The sequence below is a fragment of the Schistocerca americana genome, chromosome 2, assembly GCF_021461395.2.
Source record: "Schistocerca americana isolate TAMUIC-IGC-003095 chromosome 2, iqSchAmer2.1, whole genome shotgun sequence".
Lineage (NCBI taxonomy): Eukaryota > Metazoa > Arthropoda > Insecta > Orthoptera > Acrididae > Schistocerca > Schistocerca americana.
This window is the reverse complement of record NC_060120.1, coordinates 862,699,148-862,720,812: the sequence shown is the minus strand read 5'-3', so window position 1 is coordinate 862,720,812 and position 21,665 is coordinate 862,699,148. Positions and strand designations below refer to the sequence as shown.

General features: G+C 44.4%; 1 protein-coding gene across 1 annotated transcript in view; it reads left to right on the top strand.

Moving 5' to 3' along the window:
- Positions 1-116: 116 nt before the first annotated feature.
- Positions 117-21,665, top strand: part of LOC124594956 (vesicle transport through interaction with t-SNAREs homolog 1A) — a 42,680-nt gene continuing 21,131 nt past the window's right edge. The window contains exons 1-3 of the mRNA XM_047133466.1: positions 117-535; positions 657-715; positions 21,207-21,348. Of these exons, the coding sequence (XP_046989422.1) occupies positions 448-535; positions 657-715; positions 21,207-21,348 (289 nt within the window). The 5' untranslated portion in view covers positions 117-447. The remainder of the gene's footprint in view (positions 536-656; positions 716-21,206; positions 21,349-21,665) is intronic.

Sequence of the window (21,665 nt, the reverse complement as noted above, 5' to 3'; positions counted from 1 at the left end):
ATTTTGGATTGTCTTTTTATGGCTGATACATGTACAGGATCAGCAAATCAAATATGGGCACTCGCTGTATTTACAATATTATGTGAACTTGTCACAGATAAGAAAGAAGTTTCTGTTCAGTATCCAATTACTTGAAACAGCTGTTGAATGACAGTTCAGAACTCCAGCGCAAATGAAAATCGTTGGTATTTCGTGGAAAAGAATGCATACAAAAGTTACAAACTGATAGGCGTGTCTGTTGTAGTGTGAAGTGTTTGTAGGGAAGGTTCAATTTCTTATTTAATTATGTACAAAAAATAGGGGTACGAATGTGGTAGTGTAGATACTGTTACGTCGGTTTAATTACGTGGCAGGACAATCGGGTTTGTGAAATGTTATACACAAAATAGATTTGTATGGTTGTGCTATACAAATGAGACAAGTTTTGCGAAGAAAAACCTCGGGGGAATGGCGTCACTAATAGAAAGCCACGCGCAACAATATGCTGTTTTGACAGCAGATATCACAGCCAAAATAGGAAAGCTGGCAACTCATGGTGGGCTGTAGTTTCTAATTCAGTCGGGTTTCCATTTGAAATATGAATATGGAATGAACTGTGTCGAAGTGATGTAAAATTACAGCTGCACATTTAATTTTATTTCTGTTGAATGTTATAGCGGATAAAAAGAGTATTAGTCAGGAGATCGAAAGACATGTCGAAGAGGCTCAAGAGCTGGTACGTTTATTTTAATATTTAAGTGTGTACAATATCGTATTCCGCAGTATTTTTCTGGTGTGTCACGATTTGGTACAGCCATATGTTTGATTGCATGCTTGCCCTACAATCGCCACTTTTCATCTTTTCACTTGGATTAGAAACTTTCCTGCGCATAATACTTAAGGTTGCTGTTTTATTTGCCCAACAGACAATGCGTATCACATGTTATGTAGTAGGCATATATTTCATCCAATACATAGTTTTGTTTACCGTACACATACTCCAAATTACTTGATACTGAGATGTTCATCCAATAACCATGAGGAAAACACTTGTTTCGAAATTTTGAAGAAAGCATCCCTAACTTTAATCATTTTGAATACTAAATGTACTTCCTATTCTTTCTTTGTAGTATACAGGGTGCCCGAGAAAGAATGATCAGTGGTCTGGGATATGACGCGAACAGTCATTCAAAGCAAAAAGTCTAATAAACATGGGCTCTATAATGCATACATTAAGAGCTATGAACATTTGTTCACCTTTTCTGCCGTGAAACACATCTCTTTTACTGAACAAGCACTCGTAACTGTTAAGATATGCAACTTGGGAGCTCTTGTTTTCTAGACCTTTCGGCTTTGAATGATCATTCCAGTAGTATCCCTGAGTAGTGACCCTTATTCTTGGGACATCATGTCTTGTTTTATGGTTACAATTACAATACAAAGTAGTGTCTTTGTTGTTGATGATTGAAATATAGCAACAAAAATAGTTCTGTTTCTCTTGTTCAAAGGGCAACTAACAACAATGGTTCAAGGCAGATTGTCGAATTTTTGTAAGACTTTGTTTACATTTCTCTTTTTTTTTCATAGAGCCTATTCGATTTGAATAATGAAATGCAAGAAACTATTTTATTAGTGACTTCAGAAATACGGAAGCGTCCGATCCCGCCCGTCTGCTTTGACCCATGACGTCACAATATGGCGGAAACGACCATAAACAACGATTCCAATATGGCGCAGATAAAGTCGGTACGTACACATTAGGACGAAAATACATCGAAAAACAAACACACACACTTTCCACGAAAAAGCCTAATGACACTAACGGGACAAGGCCGGGAAATGGGGTGTTTTGGGTGGGGGCAAACTAAATATAAACAAATTTAGACACCCACCCCCATACAAAACCACACGAAACGATGAAAAAAACCTACATCACAAAACTACCCAAATACCACTAAACACAATATCTAATCGGACGCTTCCCTTGACCTATATAGCTCAACAGCAGCTCCTGATCCCATAAATTAAAATCAAACACTTCCCTTGGCCTATATAGCTCAAAAAATCTCCCAATTCCAATATCAACATACACAGCCACACATTGGGATCGAACACTTCCCTTGACCTGCGCACTGTTAATTTTATCCGTCATCAATTCCTGAACAAAAACAACCGATTAATTTTACTAAAATTACCACACGATGTACAGCGAACAACACTAAATTAACCTTCACACAAAATCGTTAACTCACAGAAACGAATTCCACTACAAACACAGCCGACACTAACAGTTCTGGATAATGAGCAAAAGCAAACTGAGCTCATTACACTACACAAACGAAAACCCTGAACATACCACCAGAGAGCACAACAAACCACAACACGACATCTACAAACACGCCACACTCACAAACCAAACTCCGCGCCGTCATGACGTCACACACGACAACACCTTTACGTCATGGGTCAAAGCCGACGTGTGGGATCGGACGCTTCTGTCGACCCGTGACTTCAACTATTTTCTGTATAGCAATATTGGGGAGCAACTTTAGGAAAACGGAAGCGTCCGATTCCACCCGTCTGCTTTGACCCATGACGTCACAAATATGGCGGAAACTACCATACACTACGACTCCAGTATGGCGCCTATGACGTCATTTCGTAAACATGACAACACGAAAAAACATTGAAAAACCAACACACACACATTCTACGAATAACCTAATCAAACTAACGGGACAAGTGTGTGAAATTGGGAGTTTTTGGGTTGGGCCAAAAATAAGTATAATCAAATTGACACAAACCACCATACCAAGCCACACAAAACTCCCCAAATTCCACTAAACACATACTTTGGAATCAGACACTTCCCTTGACCTACATAGCTCAACAGTAACTCCTGGTACCGGAACACCCACAGCCACAACCACCCATTAGAATCGAACAGTTCCCTTCACCCCTATAGGTCAACAGCGACACCCAATGCCAAAAAACCCACAGATACGACCACAAATTGGAATCTAAAAGTTCCCTTCAACTACATACCTGCAAACCAACACACAATACCAAATCACCAACACAACAAACCATACAACTCAGAACCACCCCACCAGCCACAACAACACACAACAAATACACTAAAATAAATAAAAACTTACCACAACAAAGTTCCGGCGCCGCAACCTAGGTCAGCCACCGCAATCTCTCTCTCATCCAATAATAAAATACCTAAAAAAAAATTACATCATCATCATCTTGGACAGTTTCCAGCCACTGGCTGGGTCTGTCGGGAACACAAGCCTCTCCATCGTGTTCTGTCTTTCCACCATTCCCCCTCTTCCACCTTCGTCCAGTTCTCTCCTCTTCTCGTCACACATTCCTTCACTCCCTTCACCCATCTATCTCTTGGTCTTCCCCTGGGCCTCTTCCCCTCCAGTTGCAGATCAAACATCCTCTTTGGAATTCTTCCCTCATCCATTCTCTTCATGTGTCCATACCACTGCAGTCTTGATTTTTCTATCCTGTCCTGTACTGGTTCCTCCTTTAGTCTTTCCCTCACATACACATTCGCAATCTGTCTCGTCTTGTTACACTCAACCTGCTCCTCTGGAACTTCATTTCACTAGCTTGTATTCTACTTTTGTCGCTTTTGTGCATTACCCACGTCTCACTTCGGTATGCCAATATGGGGACAAAGTAGGTTCGGTATATAATTCCCTTGGATTTCTGCAGCACCTCCTTGCTTCAAATAAGCCTCCTAATGCATTTGAAGAACTGCCCTACTTTTCTGCACCTTTCATTTATTTCCATTGCGTTTCCCCCCCTTACTTTCAATCATGCTTCCCAGGTACTTGAAGTTCTCTACCACTTGGAGTTTTTCCCCTCCACAAGTTATATCCACATTTGGCCTATTCTTCTTCCTTGTTGTGACAATTATTTCACTTTTCTTTGCAGAGAAATGCATTGCATATTGTGCTGCCGTTGCCTCCCATACATCTAACTGCTCTTGCACCTCCTTTTCGCAATTTTCCCATAACATCAGGTCATCGGCAAAAAGCACTGCTTTTATTTTATGATCTCCAATTGCATCTGATGCTTGCTGTAGGATTTCACCAATAACAATAATAAACAATAAGGGCGGAAGTGCACTTCCCTGTCGCAGCCCATTTTCCAGCTTGAACCATGCAGTACGTTCCCTCCCCACTTTCACACAACTCTCACTTCCCTCATACATTTTTCTGACTTTTCGTGTTATCTCTTCATCTATCCCTTTGGCGTTCAGCACATCCCAGAGCTTGTCCCTATAGATACTGTCATACGCCTTCTCAATATCTAAAAAGGCCATGATTAAGTCCTTCCCATACTCAAAGTGCCTTTCCTGCAGTTGCATTACCGCAAATATGAGGTCCGTTGTTGATCTTCCCGGTCTGAAACCATACTGCTCCTCTTGCAGTCTACTTTCAATACTGCTTCTTATTCTCTTCTCCAGGATCTTTTCATAGATTTTTCCACAGTGGCATAGCAGGGTGATTCCTCTGTAGTTCTCACATCTCCTTTTATCCCCTTTCTTGAAGATCGGGACTATAATTCCTTTCTTCCAATCCTCAGGAATTCTGTTCCCCTTCCACACCACCCTCAGCACTCTGTATAGCCACTGGGTTCCTACTTCTCCTGCTGCTCGTATCATATCCACTGTTACTTCGTCCCAACCTGGTGCCTTGTCCCCTTTCATCCTTTTTATGGCTTCTTCCACTTCATTCCAAGTTAGATCATCAATTTCCCCACTATTATAATCGTCTGCTGCCTTTGGCTCTCCATCGCTGTTAGTTACCCGCTTGACGGCATTCAACAGATCTTCAAAGTACTCCTTCCAAATCTTTTTGAGCTCATGCATTTCCTCCTCAACTCTTCCATTATTATCCATGATCCTCAGGCACTCGCTTCTGTAGTTCCTCTTATTTCTTACCATGGTGTAAAGTACTTTTTTGTTCCCTTCACTGTCCCCTTCTAACATTCTTGTCCATTTTTCCATCCACTTCTTCTTCTCCGCCCTTACTATGGTCTGTGCCGATTTCTTGCTTCCCTTATATTTTACCCTAGCTTCCTCTGTTCGGGTCTGGAACCATTCTCTGAAGGCTTTGTTCTTTCGAAGTACTGCCTCTTTACATATGTTGTTCCACCATGGGGTTTCCTTACTTCTCCTCTTTGTGCTAGTTCTTCCGCACACAGTCTCAGCTGCCTCAACTAGAGCCCTCTTAAAATCTCCCCATTCTTCTTCCACTGTTCTCTGATCTTCCTTTGGCAGCTTCTTTCTGATCAGTGTCTGGTACTGGGTCCTCCGTTCATCCTCTTTCAGCATCCATGTCTTCAACCTTTTCTCCTGTATGTCTGTTGCCCTCCTATCTTTTTTCTCTCTCAGGGTGGCTACCAACAGCCGATGGTCACTGTCTAAGGCCTCAGATGGAATGACCTTAACATCTGTGAGGCTGCTCATCATCTGCCTATCCACTAGTACATAGTCTACTGCTGAAGTTTGGGACCAGTCTCCACTGTACCAAATTATTTTGTGGCTACTTCTCTTCTTGTACCAGGAATTTGCGATCGCCAGCCCATTCCTCTTGCAGAATTCCAGCAACAATTTTCCTTCTCTATTTCGGTTCCCCCAGCCCTCTGGTCCCATTATCTCCTCGAATCCTTTCCTGTCTGTGCCAACATGTGCATTGAGGTCCCCTATTATAATATGATTACCTCCATTTAGCTGCTTTTGCATGTCATCTTCAAATTCCTCCTTCTCCTTTTTTGTACACCCCACCTGTGGGGCATATGCTTGGATGATTTCAATGCTTTTTCCTTTCACTCGTACTTCGATCATTGATACCTTCCACCTCCTCCTGCAGACCCTCTCTGACCACTATTGCCACTCCATTTCTTCCCCTCTCATTCCCTATCCAGTACAATTTACATCCTTTACTTAGTGTTTTTTCACCAACTCCTCTCCACCTAGTCTCAGCAAGTCCCAAGATGTCCAATTTCCTCCTTTCCATCATTTCTACAATTTCTTCTAACTTCCCAGTTAGAGTCCTTACGTTTAAGGTGCCCAGTCGTAAACCATCTCGTAATCCTTTTCCATTGCTTGGTCGGTTTCCTTTAAATCCGTTTAAATCCGTTCCGTGATCCGAGGCATGTTCCCTTTTTGAAAGCAGTTGATTTATCCACTACTGGCTTGCTAGGCCTATCACAGCTTCACCAGAGCCCCGTTAGCCGTCACGTTTCAGGGTTCCCATAGGGCCTTCCCAGCTACCGTAGCGGTCCTGGGGCACACGAAGTCCCCGCTGTACATCGCCCCTGTAGGCAGTCCCCTACTTTGTGCCGTTGCCCATCTCCCACGACTTGGACGAGGGGTTGGACTTATGGGAGATTAAAAAAAAAAAAAAAAAAAAAATTACAAAATAAACAAATCGTAATCACACACTAAAACTCAACAAAAACTGCAACAAAATAGATCCTCCACAACTAAATCACAAACACACATACTCCCCCCCCCCCCTCACAAACACTACCAACCACTAAACCCCCCCCAGCCGTAGCCACCCACCCACACAAACCACGGCCGGCCTGTACATATTACTGATAGCCCTTAAAAAAAACCCGAAAAAAACAATAGCCCTCATGGTCGCTCTTCTGCCAACAGTACTCACCTAAATGAGACTGAAGGTTAGAAGAGTGCTTCTCCCCCTCACAAGAACTGTCTTTAACGGCCCCTCACATCCCCTCTATGATATTCGTACAAGCCCCCGTCTCATAATTTTTAACCTTTAAACTATGGTTCAGTACTAAATGATTCTAATCCCTCTCACCCAAACCCCTATAAGAAGAAAAAGCATCAGAAACTACAGTAGAACCTGGTTCTATAAGCTCCTCAATTACACACACTAATTCCCTCTTACCCCCCTGCGGGCTCGGGGGTAAGAATAGGGCCGCGGTATTCCTGCCTGTCACCAAGCGTGGTGGCGCAGTGGGTAGACACTGGACTCGCATTCAGGAGGACGACGGTTCAATCCCGCGTCCAGCCATCCTGATTTAGGTTTTCCGTAATTTCCCTAAATCGCTCCAGGCAAATGCCGGGATGGTTCCTTTCAAAGGGCACGGCCGACTTCCTTCCCCGTCCTTCCCTAATCCGATGAGACCGATGACCTCGTTGTCTGGTCTCCTCCTCCAAACAAAAAACAAAAATATTCCTGTCTGTCATAAGAGGCGACTATCAACTGTTTCAGCCTTTAATGTGATGGTTCCCTAAGGGGTTTGACCCCTCTATTTCAAAATTTTCCGTTAGTGTGTACCATTTGGGGAAGGACGCCTTACGTGGTGCATTCTATATAAGATCTGACACACCCGATATTGTCATGGAGTTGGACTTACACCGAGCTTCCGGCCACATCAGCTGCTGTGTGTTCCGGGTAGCATACATTCCCTCCATTGTGCACTTCCATGTTTGCCCTTGTGATATACATGGATATTCGACACCCAACATCCAGCACAGTAGCCAGCCCGTTGTGGTGGGGTCGTCATGTACCCTCTTGGTGGTAGCCCCCTGACTACACAGGGATCGCACTGCTGATGCCTGAGCTGCTACCTCCCCACGTATGCCGAGGAGTAGGTGCCTATCCTTCTGGGGCATCAGGACTCCCAGCAAAGGCCACCCTGCCAGGTGGGCTTTGCTGGGGCTGGGTGGCGCCCATGGAGAGAGCCCCTGGTCGGAGTGGGTGGCATCAGGGCAGATGACCTGTAATGAAGTGTGGTATATCATCTCTCGCTGGTGGGCCTCCACCAGCAGTCTCTAAGCGATCGAGGTCTAACCTCAGTGGCAAGAAATATGATCAGAGATCATTTCCCTTCCCTGGCCACTCCACGGGAGGAACGTATGGCTACAGACGGTAGTGCAGATTATTCACCCCGGTACCTCGTCTGTGCGCAAGTTGATGGTGAATCATTTATGTCGACGAAGCCTCAGTTTTTTGTGGAGCATATAGAGGACAAGTTCGGGGAGGTGGAGGGCTTGTCCAAAATGCACTATGGTTCAGTTATAATCAAAACAACATCCTCTGCCCAGTCACGGAGGTTGCTCGCTTGTGACAAGTTGGGGGATGTTTCAGTTACCATCATGCCCCATAAGAGTCTAAACATGGTCCAGTGTATTATATTCCACAGAGATCTTCTTCTGCAGTCAGACGATGAACTATGCGCCAACCTAGAATGACGAGGGGTCCGAGGGATAATCAGGTAGCCACCAGTGCCTTCATCTTGGTCTTTAAGAGTGATGTCTTACCCGAAAAGGTCAAGGCGATGGTTTACCGCTGTGATGTGAAGCTATATATCCCTCCTCCGATGCGGTGTTTTAAATGCTGGAAGTTTGGGCATATGTCATCCCGATGTACTTCCGGCATCATGTGTCGAGATTGTGGATGTCCTTCGCATCCCAATACTCCATTTGCCCCGCCTCCCATCTGTGTTAACTGCAGAGAACACCATTCCCCCTGCTCGCCGGACTGCCGGGTATTCCAGAAAGAACAGAAGATCGTGGAATATAAGACCCTGAACCGCCTGACCTACACTGAGGCCAAGCAGAAATACCAGAGGCTACATCCTGTGCCAACGACGTCAACCTACGCCGCTGCTGCAACAACGGTTTTCCCATCTCCCGTGTCGTCATGTACGGTTGGCTCTATGATCAGTTAGAATCCACCGGCCCCCTTGATTGTGGGGGACACTTCACTCCCTGTTGCTCCTGCTCCATCTACTTCAGGACCAACCCCCCCTCCCCCCCCCCCCCTCCCCCCAATCGTCAGGGACATCAGTTCCCACTTCCCAGCTGGAGAAGCGTAAGACTTCTTTGGCTCCTTGTGCCAGGAAGGGGTCCCTTGTGGACCTCCCTTCGCAAGTTCCGACCAACGGAAAAGCGGACACCCGCAAGTGGCTGAAACAACCACCGGTCGCTGGTAGTAGGGCTTCACGGTCGTCGTCCGTCCCTGAGAGTGACCCAGTGAAGCCCTCCTAGCCTGAACCACTGAAGGCACAACGCAAGAATCAGAAAAAGAAAAAGGTTCCCAAGAATCCCGACATTGTGGTGGCACCCTTCCTACCGCTTCCTACAAGCTCAGCGTCTGAGGATGTGGTAGAGATTTTGGCATCTGCTGAAGACCTGGATCTCGCCGGACCCTCAGACGCAATGGATGTCACTCGCACGGGTACTGAACCGGTGGCAGCAAGTGACCCAGCGGCGTAATCTGCCTCCCCAGTCCCTTCACACCTTTCTCAGCCATGGACAATGTCATCCTCATTCTCCAGTGGAACTGCGGCAGTTTCTTCAACCATCTTGATGAGCCCCGACAACTTCTCAGCCTTCACCCTTTTTTCTGCATTGCTCTTCAAGAAACTTGGTTTCCAGCGATGCGAACCCCTGCCCTCCGTGGCTATCGGGGTTATTATAAGAACTGGGCAGCTTATAAAAGGGTATCTGGTGGCGTCTGCATCTATGTCCTTCACTCTCTTCACAGCGAGAGTGTCCCTCTACAAACACCTTAGAGGCTGTCGCTGTTCGGTTGTGGATGCCACAGGCTGTTATTGTCTGCAGTCTCTATCTTCCACCGGATGGTGATGTCCCGCAGCATGTCCTGGCTGTGCTGATAGCCCAATTGCCGCCACCTTTACTGTTGCTGGGCGACTTCAACGCCCATAACCCTCTGTGGGGTGGGTCAGTGGCAACAGGTCGAGACGCCACCGTTGAGCATGTATTGACACAGCTCGACCTTTCCATTTTAAATGATGGTGCCTTCACACATTTCAGTGTGGCACATGGCACATACTCAGCCATCAACCTTTTGATCTGCAGCCCTAGCCTCTTACTGTCTGTCCAATGGAGTGTACATAATGACCTGTGTGGTAGTGGCCACTTTCCGATATTTCTGTCACTGCCACAGCATCACTCTTCTGGGCACTCTTGCAGATGGGCTATGAATAAGGCTGACTTGGACTTGTTCTCCTCCATGGCCGCTATTGCGCCTCTTTCTAATGAAGACATTGATGCGGTGGTTCACTCGGTCACCACTGGCATCGTTACTGCCACCGAATCTGCCATTCCCCATTCTTCTGGGTCCCCTCCGGGGAGTACTGTGCCTTGGTGGTCGCCTGCGATCACCGAGGCGATTAAAGATCGCCGGCGGGCACTCCAGTGTCACAAGCGACATCCCTCAATAGAACACCTCATCGCCTTTAAACGGCTGCGTGCATGGGCCCGCCGCCTTATTCGCTAACACAAGCAGGAGTGCTGGAAACAGTATGTCTCCACCATTGGCCTCGATATCTCTCCATCACAGGTTTGAGCCAAGATTAGGTGCCTCTGTGGCTATTGGACCCCTGTTAGCATCCCTGTGCTCTCACTGAATGGAGCAGTTCGTACTGACTCCGACCACTTTGCTCTCGGTTCCGCTTCTGCGAATTACCCACTGGCCTTCCGCTCCATTAAAGAGCAGTTGGAACGTCGGAGCCTTTCATTTCACACTCGCCATCCTGAATCCTACAATGTTCCATTCAGTGAGTGGGAATTCCAAAGTGTCCTAGCCGCTTGCCCTGATACAGCTCCTGGGCCAGATGGCATCCACTGTCAGATGCTCAAACACCTTTCAGTGGACTGCCAGCGACGCCTCCTCGACCTCCTCGAGGATGAGTTTCTGGCGCAATGGCAGGAAAGCATTGTTATCCCCTTCTTGAAACCTGGCAAGAACCCATTGGAAGTGGACAGCTACCGCCCCATTAGCCTCACCAATGTTCTTTGCAAGTTGCTCGAATGCATGGTGAGCCGGCGATTGAGTTGGGTACTCGAGTCTCAGGGCCTCCTGCCTCCGTCTCAGGGTGGGTTCCATAAAGGCCGCTCTGGCGCCGACAATCTGGTGAGTCTGGAGTCAGCCATTCATATGGCCTTTGCCCGCTGTCAGCATCTCATAGCTGTCTTTTTTTGACATGCAGAAGGCGTACGATATGACATGGCGCCATCACATCCTCTCTACACTTCATGGTTGGGGTCTTTGGGGTCCGCTGCCGATTTTCCTACGAAATTTTCTGTCGCATCATACCTTCCGCCTGCAAGTCGTGGCCTCCCATAGTTCTCCCCGAGTTCAGGAGAACGGGGGTACCACAGGGATCTGTCTTAAGTGTCTGCATGTTTTTAATTACAATTAACGGGCTCGCTGCGGCGGTGGGATCGTCTGTCTCAGCTTCCTTATATGCTGACGACTTCTGCCTCTACTACAGCTCCATTGGTATTGCAGCTGATGAACATCAGCTGCAAGGCGCTATCCGCAAGGTGCAGTCTTGGGCTGTAGCGCATGGCTTCCAGTTTTCGGCTGCCAAGACCTGCGTTATGCATTTCTGCTGGCAACGCCCTGTCAATCCTGAGCCACGGCTTTATCTTGCTGGCAAACTTCTTGCTTTAGTGTAGACTCATCGGTTTTTGGGTGTGGTTTTCGATGCCTGGTTGACTTGGCTCCCACATATTCGGCAGCTTAAACAGATGTGTTGGCGGCATCTTAATGCACTGCGATGCTTGAACCACGCCAGCTGGGGCGCTGACCGATCTACCCTCTTACGGCTCTACCAGGCGTTAATCCAGTCCCGTCTGGATTATGGGAGCCTGGCTTATGGCTCAGCATCCCCTTCTGTGTTGTGGGTGCTGGACCCAATCGTTCACAGCGGGATCCGACTTGCTACTTGTGCTTTCCGGACCGGCCCTGTGAACAGCATACTTGTGGAGGAAGGTGTCCCTCTACTGCGGTTATGGCGCCAACGTTTACTGGCTGCTTATGCTGCACATGTTTGCAGCTTGCCTGGGCATCCTAATTATTGTCTCTTGTTCCCTCGGTCGGCCGTCCATCTCCCAGAACGTCGGCCCAGTCGGGTTGTACGATCGTGGTCCTGAGTCAGAGAGCTTCTCTCCAGGCTTGGGGTTTTCCCTATTCCACCTCCTTTCCGGGCCCCTCTGCATACACCCCCATGGTGTGTGCCCCGACCTTGCCTTCGGCTCGAATTGGCACAGGACCCGAAGGACACAGTCCCTCCGGAGGCTTTCCACCGCCGCTTTCTTTCCATCCTTGCTGCGTATCAGGGCTCTGGCGTTGTTTACACAGACGGTTCGATGGTTGCTGGTCGTGTCGGTTATGTCATCACTCTAGGGGACCATTACGACCAACGCTCATTGCCGGCTGGCTGCAGCGTTTTCACTGCTGAGCTGGTCGCCATTTTTCGTGCCCTAGAGTATATCCACTCCTGCTCAGGTGAGTCCTTCGTTATCTGTAGCGGCTCCCTGAGCAGTTTACGAGCTATCAATCAGTGTTTCCCTCGTTCTCGTCTGGTGATGGCTGTCCAGGAGTCGCTCTGTGGTCTTTGTGTGGCCCCCTGGTCATGTCGGCATCCCGGGCAATGAACACGTTGACCGCCTGGCCAAAAAGGCCACCAGTAAACGAACTCTGGACATTAGCCTCCCGGAGACTGATTTGCGAGCAGTCTTACGCAGCAAAGTTTTCTCGCTTTGGGATGCTGAATGGCGCGATCTGACCACACCCAATAAACTCCGTGCTCTCAAGGAGACGACGGCTGTGTGGCGGTCATTCATGCGAGCCCCTCACAGGGACTCAGTTGTCCTTTGCCGGCTCCGCATTGGCCACACCCGGACGCACGGATATGTACTGCACGGTGAGGACCCGCTTCTCTGTCACTGCAGGGCAGCTTTGACAGTGCTCCACATTTTGTTGGCCTGTCCCCTTTTAGCTGTGCTCAGGCAGATATTTGCGCTGCCTGATACGCTCTCTGCCCTTTTAACAGATGACACTGCCATGGCAGGCTTAGTTTTGCATTTTCTTCAGGCAGGGGGCTTTTATCACTTTATCTAAGTGTTTTTCTTTTTTGTGTTGAGTCTGGCCTTTGGCCTACGATTTTAGACTGAGTTTTAGTGTGTTTCTCACTGGTTGGCTTTTCCTTTTTTGTCTCTACGGTCGGGCAACCACTGTCACACTCTGTGTGATTTTAATTCCTTTTGTCTGGTTTCTGTCTAAGTCTTTCTTGTCCTGTGTCATCTGTCATTTTTTCCATTGTTCGTTCCTAATTATGTGTGGGTGTTTGTAGTTCTGGAAAAAGGGACCGATGACCATCGCAGTCTGATCCCTTCAATCTCACAAACCAACCAACCAACCAACCAACCAACCAAATTCCCTCTTAGACCGTCGCTCAACAACCCTAAAAACACATTCTGACCCCCCCCCCCCCCCGCCCCCCCCCGTACAACAGCCCCTTCCTTACACCTGGAGACCAACCACACAACCACAGACTTACCCCTCCCATACTCCCTTTTCCCAAACTGCGACTCGGTTCACCTCCACCACAACCCCAGGCCCACCCAACTTACCCCTGTACTTAATAAACTCAGAACATACTTCATGATAAAACAAAAACCAGTCAAGCACACTCCTCTCACTCACACCAGTTTCATGAGTGCAAAAACTGTGAGAGGAGTTATAACAAAAGTAGTACGTCAACAACACAATCTCACGCATGCCCAACCTAGTCTCCTTGAACCAGGAACCGCGACGTATGGAGCGCTATGGTTATCCCACACAACACAAAACCCCTAAACACACCAGCAGAGGGCACCACAAACAGCAATACAATGACACCTACAGACACACCACAACAGCCTTACATCACTGGTCAAAGTCGATGGGTGGTATCAGACGCTTCGGTCGACCCGCATCTTTACTATTATTCTGAAAAGTAAGAAACTGCTTGGAAAAGTTTTGCGTTTGTGAATATGGTTGGGATAAATCATGGAAAGTCGGGAGCGGGGGGGACACTAAATCTGCACTGTGAAACGAAAGATATAACCAAAAAATTACAGCAGCCTGTTTTAAAGAGCCATTTAGTAAAATCAAAATTTGTTACTGGGTGATATCCAATACTGTTTTTCTCCACCAAGCGTTGTAACATGATTGAATTTCTTTTGGCATGCTGTCTAAAATGTGATCAAGACATTATTACTCAAATCTGTCCCTTTTCAACAGCAGCTCTCCTGAGGTCAGTGAATGAATGAGAGAGGTGATGCTACTTGTAGAAGTATCAACTGGTCCCAAGCTTGCTGAATCCGGTTCATGTCAGCATTCCATTCATTCGATTGCTTCATGTATAGCATAGTTTGCACGAAGTGAATGTGGTGGGCTTGTGCATTATTGAGTCATATGGATAGAATAGGGAATATACTTTATTCTCAGCATTTCACATGAAGAAAGTGAGGCAGAGAATATAATTCTCAGCTTGAGTAAAAGGGTGGCAGAAGTTGCTCAACGTGAAGAACATTCTCCGGATACACCAGACACCTGTGCCAATGACATTTTCAGATGTTCATCATACTAACCAAAAAGCACCTTTGTGGATCCGATTTCCCATAACATAGCTGAACTAGAAGCGGTAAAAATTAAGTGGTAATCAAGGTGCCAGTGTATGTTTGTTGAGGGGACCCTTGATTGCATGCGTGTGCCAGTCGTGAAACTTTCTGCACATGGACATAAATATATTAATTAAAATGGCTTTCCAGGTATCAATGTGGAGGTGATATGTAATTATAGTGACATGTTTTCTAGTATTGATGCTTCATCACATGGGTCTGTACATGATGCAAAGACGTGGAGAAACTCTGACGTATAGCAGATACTAAGAGTGAGTCAGTATACTGCTTTATTTTAGGAGACAAAGGCTGTGGCATTGTAGCATAGTTAATGCTCCCATTCCAGAAACCACAAGCACATGATGAGAAGTCCTACAATAGACTTCAGCATAGAATGAAGCTGTTTTGGAAAACTCAGTGGAGGTGGTGGTCAAATAATTAAATATCTATGATTACAGTGACGTTTCAAGTAGTTGCCATAGTGATGAGGGTGATTTTAGTGGGGTCTTTCCATTCTCACCTTTGGAAAGCAGCACGGGGGGGGGGGGGGGGGGGGGGGGGATTCAGCTGTATGTTTGGAGTGTGCAGTTTAGAATTGTAAGCAGCTTCAGTAACATAATTATGCTGTCATACAGTTTGGAATTTGATTAAGAAGGCCTTGTCAGTAAGTAATTTCAAATGAAGTTCATCACAGGAATTCAGTCTGTGTCGCACAATTTAAATATTGCTACAATCTGAGCTACTTTTTTTTCTGCCGCTTTTGTTCTTTCTCCAAATACCAGTTGGCACATTTCAGATAAGATTTATCACAGAACTTATCAAATTTTTTGTTAACAAGTAAGCAGATCAGAAAAATTAGTAACTGGTTGATTACAAACCTAGCAGCTGTTTCTCATAATAAAACCACATGTACGTCCACTTAATACTTAACACACACATCGGATGACCATTGGGCGTCATATTCAACGAAAATTGTCTTGTGTAAGGAACCTTGACAGTTCTGGTTTGTAGTAAGACGAAAATGAAGTGTGTAGTATTAGGAATTTGTGTGCATAGCATGTACATCTAATTTCAGTAACAATAGAAAGTTTCCAGCATGTGAAAATTGAGTATAATCATCATAAAATTATACATTTTCGTAAACAGACCAAATATCATCTTAACAATTTGTTGCTGCGAGTACTTTGGCTATTTGAGCGAGGTGAATGAAATGTATAAGTAGGTATGTGTTCTGTGCCGGATGTGGCAACGTGACATACAGTGAGAACTTGTCCAAGAAGGAGGGGAGAAAAAGAAGTACCCGGTCAGAGCAATTACTTTGAATTCTTTAAAGATATGAAACTGAGAACTTTATCTGTGTGTTCTCTTGCTCTGAGAATCTTCTCCGGAAAATGTTCTCTTTATTCATATAACTCAATGTCTTGAAACATGAACCCATTGGTGAAATGTCAGCTGTAAGGTTGGATGTTTTTGGATGGTCCTGTCCCCATACTGCACACCCAGTTACCCTAAGCAGTGGTGAGACATCATATATCTATAAGTGATGTGACCCAAAAGTGGCTGAAATATGTCCCCACTGAACTCTTAGTAGTGCGTGCCTGAGACATCTTTGTACCTTGTTGCTTACACACTCTTCAGTGAAAATCATCAGATGTCAAACAATTCATGTAGTTATATATCAAAAAACAAAGATGATGTAACTTACCAAACAAAAGCATTGGTATGTTCATAGAGACACTAACAAACACAAACACACACACACAAAATTCAAGCTTTGGCAACCCACGGCCGCCCCGCCAGGAAAGAGGGAAGGAGAGGGAAAGACAAGGATGCGGGCCCCAAGGGAGAGGGCAAGGAGCCACCCCAATCCCGGGAGCGGAAAGACCCACCCCAGGGGGAAAAAGGGACAGGCACACACTCGCGACCGCGCATGCGTGCACACGCCCACACGCACACACACACACACACACACACACACACACACACACACACACACACACACACACACACACACGGGCAGACATATGTAAAGGCAAAGAGTTTGGGCAGAGATGTCAGTCGAGGCGGAAGTACAGAGGCAAAGATGTTGTTGAATGACAGGTGAGGTATGAGCGGCAGCAACTTGAAATTAGCGGAGGTTGAGGCTTGTTGGGTAACGGGAAGAGAGGATATATTGAAGGGCAAGTTCCCATCTCCGGAGTTCTGATAGGTTGGTGTTAGTGGGAAGTATCCAGATAACTCGGACGGCGTAACACTGTGCCAAGATGTGCTGGCCGTGCACCAAGGCACGTAGTTATGCTAATAAAAGATAAAGATCATACAAACTGTGTGGAACATAACACCACCTTTTTTTTAACATTTTGTGTCCCAGAACACCTATTTTGGCTCAGTAATGTTTCATTCTGTCCATGCTGTGATTAAAATGTATATTTAGTTTTGTGGAATTAAACTGTCCACCATTTTAAAAATAAGGGAGAGCAGTATTTTAAAAACTTACAGGCACACTGTTACTGTACATATGTTATTCCCAAGATCAGCTACAGGAAAGTCATGAAAGCAGCTTCGTACATCTTTAGTTATTTATTGAAGGGGTGTTGAGTCAGGCCTATTTTATAGCTGGCTGCAATTTCAATTATACACCAGTTAGGAGTATATTTCCTTGCACTTAAAGTTTCTATTTCAATTCTCTTTTGTGAAAGACAGAGTAATCATTTCATTTTGTGAAAGTGGTGGGTGTCATTTCAGATTACGCCACAGTTAAAGCTAATGTCACTTGTAACATTGGAAAGGCAGAAAGGGAAAGAGTCAGAATTGTGACACCAGTGAAGCTGCACTTTCACAGATTAGGGAAATTACTCATCATTGTGGATATACCATCTACAGGTGGGCAGACAGTATGGGAGAGACATTTTTCCACTCAGGAAAGCAGTTTTGTAATACTCTAATTCTTCTGCTCTGCTGTAGCTATAGAGAATAATAAAAGCCAGCTGTCCTGTCAAGTAAATGGTCACGTTAAAATTATGGTTAAGAGTGAAGTTGGGCACTCAGTAGCAAAGTGTGTCATTGAACGCAATGTGCTAGGGTTCAATATATGCTTCACAACTTGTGCCGTCCATACCGTAATATCATCTGAAGACCACTGCTTTCTTGGAGAGAAATGAGTTTGCTGTGAACGCTTCAGCAATTAACCAAACCAAGCGAGGTGGCGCAGTGGCTAGCACACTGGAATCACATTTGGGAGGACGATGGTATAATCCCACATCCGGCCATCCTGATTTAGGTTTTCTGTGATTTCCGTAAATCGCTCCAGGCAAATGTTGGGATGGTTCCTTTGGAAAGGCACGGCCGACTTCCTTTCCTGTCCTTCCCTAATCCGATTAGACCGATAACCTCGCTGTCTGGTCTCCTCCCCCAAACAACCCAACCCAATTAACCAATTCTATTTCAATATTGTCTCTATCTTTATTGGATATCCAATTATTTGTTTGTGTGCACATTTCTGTCGGAAGATTTTGGAGTTTCACCATACCTTAACTTAAATAGAGGTACAGTAATGTGGATTCCTCAGATACTTCTGCCAACTGAGTGCTCGCTTTTTGTTTATAGTCTAAATGGAATCTATCTGGCGTGGCTAGCACAAATCAAGGAATTTACAGCCACAGTTAATGACAGAGCCAACTGAACCTCTGGTTTTATATCCTTCATTTCTCTGCTGGCCAGAGGTACCTTAAACAGCTGTCGAAACAAAGTGGTACAAATTGACAGCACTCCTGACACCCATGTGTGAGGCCTGTCACCTTCAGCTTATCTACAAAATAACCAAAAATTGTCTCAGGTGAAGGTGTGATAGATGAAATTGATTCTGACATGAGCAACTACATAATATTGACAGAATTTTTTCTTTTACTCACTCCCAAATGAGCTTCTTTTGTCTTGTGTATAATTCCTCGTGAAACACACAGAAGAGCATTTTGAATTTCTTATGCTCTCTTGGTACTATTTCCCTAAGTGGGACCATTGAGCACCTAAAATTCAGATTGAGGGGCTGTTGCTTCATTGGCTTAGTCAGGACATGCTACTTGTCTCTTTATCAGTAGGAATTAATGCCTCAAATCTACACATTTTAGGAAGTGTGAGTTGGTTGTGCGTAAGTTTCTCACTGCTTTATGAGTGAAGCTAGCGGTTTGTGCTGCTGCTTTCAGAGCCCAGAAAGACTGAGGAATAGCGTCAGAGAACAGGAAATAGACAGTTTTTGATCTGATATGATCAAAAGTACTTTCAATTGCTCTGTCAAGGCCTCTTCGACCTCTTGGATGATTACTGTGGACAAAAAGTGAATGCAAATTTTCTCATCTTTCTTGGTGCTATTTCTCATAAGAGGAGCAGTCGTATATGTAACATTCAAACTTTCTACTACTAGCAATCATTTCTTCCCTTCTAAGGATCCTTGAACCTGATTTACATATGGGAATGTTGGTTTATATATTTGGTATAGGAAAAGATCTCATAACAAATAAAAATACGTAGAATTTATCACCTTGTCATTTGTTCTGTGGTTTAGAACATATTTGTTTATGATTCAAAGTCATAGCAACCAGCCAAAATCTACTGACAAAACTGAGGTTAGTTTACAGTAGGGACTATATAAATAAGTAAGTTAATAGTTTGAACACAGTGACTCTTCACAACTTTGCTGTGAAAAGTGTCAAGGTGTCTAAAAATTAATGCTATAGGGAAACGAATTACATGCAGAGGAACAAAAGGAATTTAAAAATTTTGTTGGTAGTGTTTATTTTCAATACCAATTTAGCAAACTTCATTATCAGAAGTCAGATGTGCACATCACAAGCTGTCAAACAGGGTCTTAACTCCTGACGCAGATGAGAAAATTCATCCTTGTGGAAAGCCAAACAAAACTCTGCTTTAGGTGTCCCTGAAATAATGAGACTGTCTCTGACAGTAATTGTACCTGGATGTTTAGTAGGACTTCATTATTTGATTAGCCTAAGAGGTGTCATAAGAAGTGGCAGTGTCTACAAAGTATTTTTTTGGCTTCCCAATATTAACTTTTGGACTGTTAGAAGTTTATTCCAGTAAAGGGCAGTTTCCTTACAGCTGTATTGTATTATTTTGGTATTTATTTCATGTATGAACAACCAATTTCAAGAAAATATTGTTTCGTCTTTGGATACCAGTTAGGCACGCTTCATGAATCCAATGCCATAAATACTGTAAACGTCATTCCATTGAGGATGGCAAGTATGATGAGTCTGTGACACAGCCTGATAATTCGTGTCAAAATACCATATATTCTCTGCATCAAAATGATATTTTTGTTTTGATGCAGAGGGTAATGGGTGTCTGACACAAATTATCAAACTTTGTTGCAGAAATATTATAGACACCTCCCTTGATGGATTTATGTATTTATTTATTTATTTATTTATTTGTCACTCAGTAGACCATACAGTAAAACAGTATTGTACATGTCAGACACATTCCAGAAATATATATCAGAAGAACTCAACAGTAAATGAGTGCTTAGTATTCCTGTAATTTAACATATTCACTTACTTTGTAGTAACCCTTCTTGACAAGAAATTATTTTAACTATGTTTTTAAAGATGTTCTATTCTTCAGCCTCTTTTGGCAGTGCATTATAAAGAATGATTCCAAAGTGGATCATGTTTTTGAATATTACTTTTTCTGTATGGCGGGACACAGAGTTACAAGTATTAAACCTGTGGTAATTGCAAGTGATTTGCTGGCCACCAAGTCTAGCTTATTCCATAAGCCACAAGGGAATGGAAGTAACTAAAAGAAGCCATTCTAGCACCATGAGCAACATTCATTCATAAAATGTTTGTGCATCATACCTATCTAACTCATTTCAGCCCAATAACAGTTGCAGAGCTTGCTTTTGATTCATGTTTTCAAATTCAACACAATTTGTTTTCTTCACATTGCGGATCAACCTGTTCACATTGAAGTATGAATGCGAGGGCTAGAGAACTTTACCAGGTATTGTGTACAGAGATTCCTTAATATCACTCACTGTTACACTGTCATCTGATTTTATGATTAGAACAAGCTGATGTGACATTGACAGCCTGTGATCATATTTTTCAAATATGATATTAATCAATCACTTATTTACTATCCCTTTTATCCTCACTACTTCCAACTTAGCTAAGAGAATTGCATGACTGATTGTGCCGAAAGGTTTCGATAGATCTAAATCAACTACTACAACACTGCTGTTGTTATCCGTGTTTAACTGTTTCATCTGTGTAAACCATTATCACTGTTTCTTTACTTCTACCTATTGTAAATAGAGTTACTGTACTTAATTTGATTAATGAAGCATGCACAACAGCTGTGTTAAGATGTACCCACGAGTCTGTAACATTATGTGTTCATATTTTGCAATGAATCGTGTAGCACCTTTTAATGGAACATAATAATTTTCGTAATAACTCAGTATTAACTGTGTGTATTTCTTTGTACTGCGTGGGTGCAAAGTTACAAATTCTATCTGCCTTCCGCATGTCTCTCCCTATCCCCTCTCCTGACTCCAGATCCCAAAATACACACACAACTAATAAATTGACAACATTTTCACATATAAACGTGTTGCTATTGTGTTTGGTAGATGCACACACACACACACACACACACACACACACACACACATGTGAGAGAAAGAAAGAGACTGGCTTTTAAACACATGCTTTAATTGCAGCTTGAGCAGATGGAGCTGGAATCACGGGAGGCTGAACCTGCTGTTAGACCCAGGCTGAGAACGCAGCTTGACAGTTACAGAGCAGAACTCAAAAGATTGACCCAAGAGTTTACAAAAGTTCGCAACACACAATTTGAGGATGGTAAGTGGTGTTCATTGCTATCATTCATCAAATTTTATTCGTAATGCTCCCTACCCAATCCCACTCTCACCAGAAGGGTCATGTGGGAAATATAAGATTGAATTTGTCAAATTATTGTTCAGTAGCTCTTTCCTTCATAGTAATCATTCTCTCTGTACTTATCTAGTATAATTTTGTACAACAACTTAATGTAGATGTCTTAAATTACATAAAGTTCAAGACTTTTGCTACAATCCATTGTAGTTTATGAAAGGATATGGAAACAGTATATAAGTTCAAAGAAATACAAAATGCACTAAAGTCTGGAGCCATTGGCT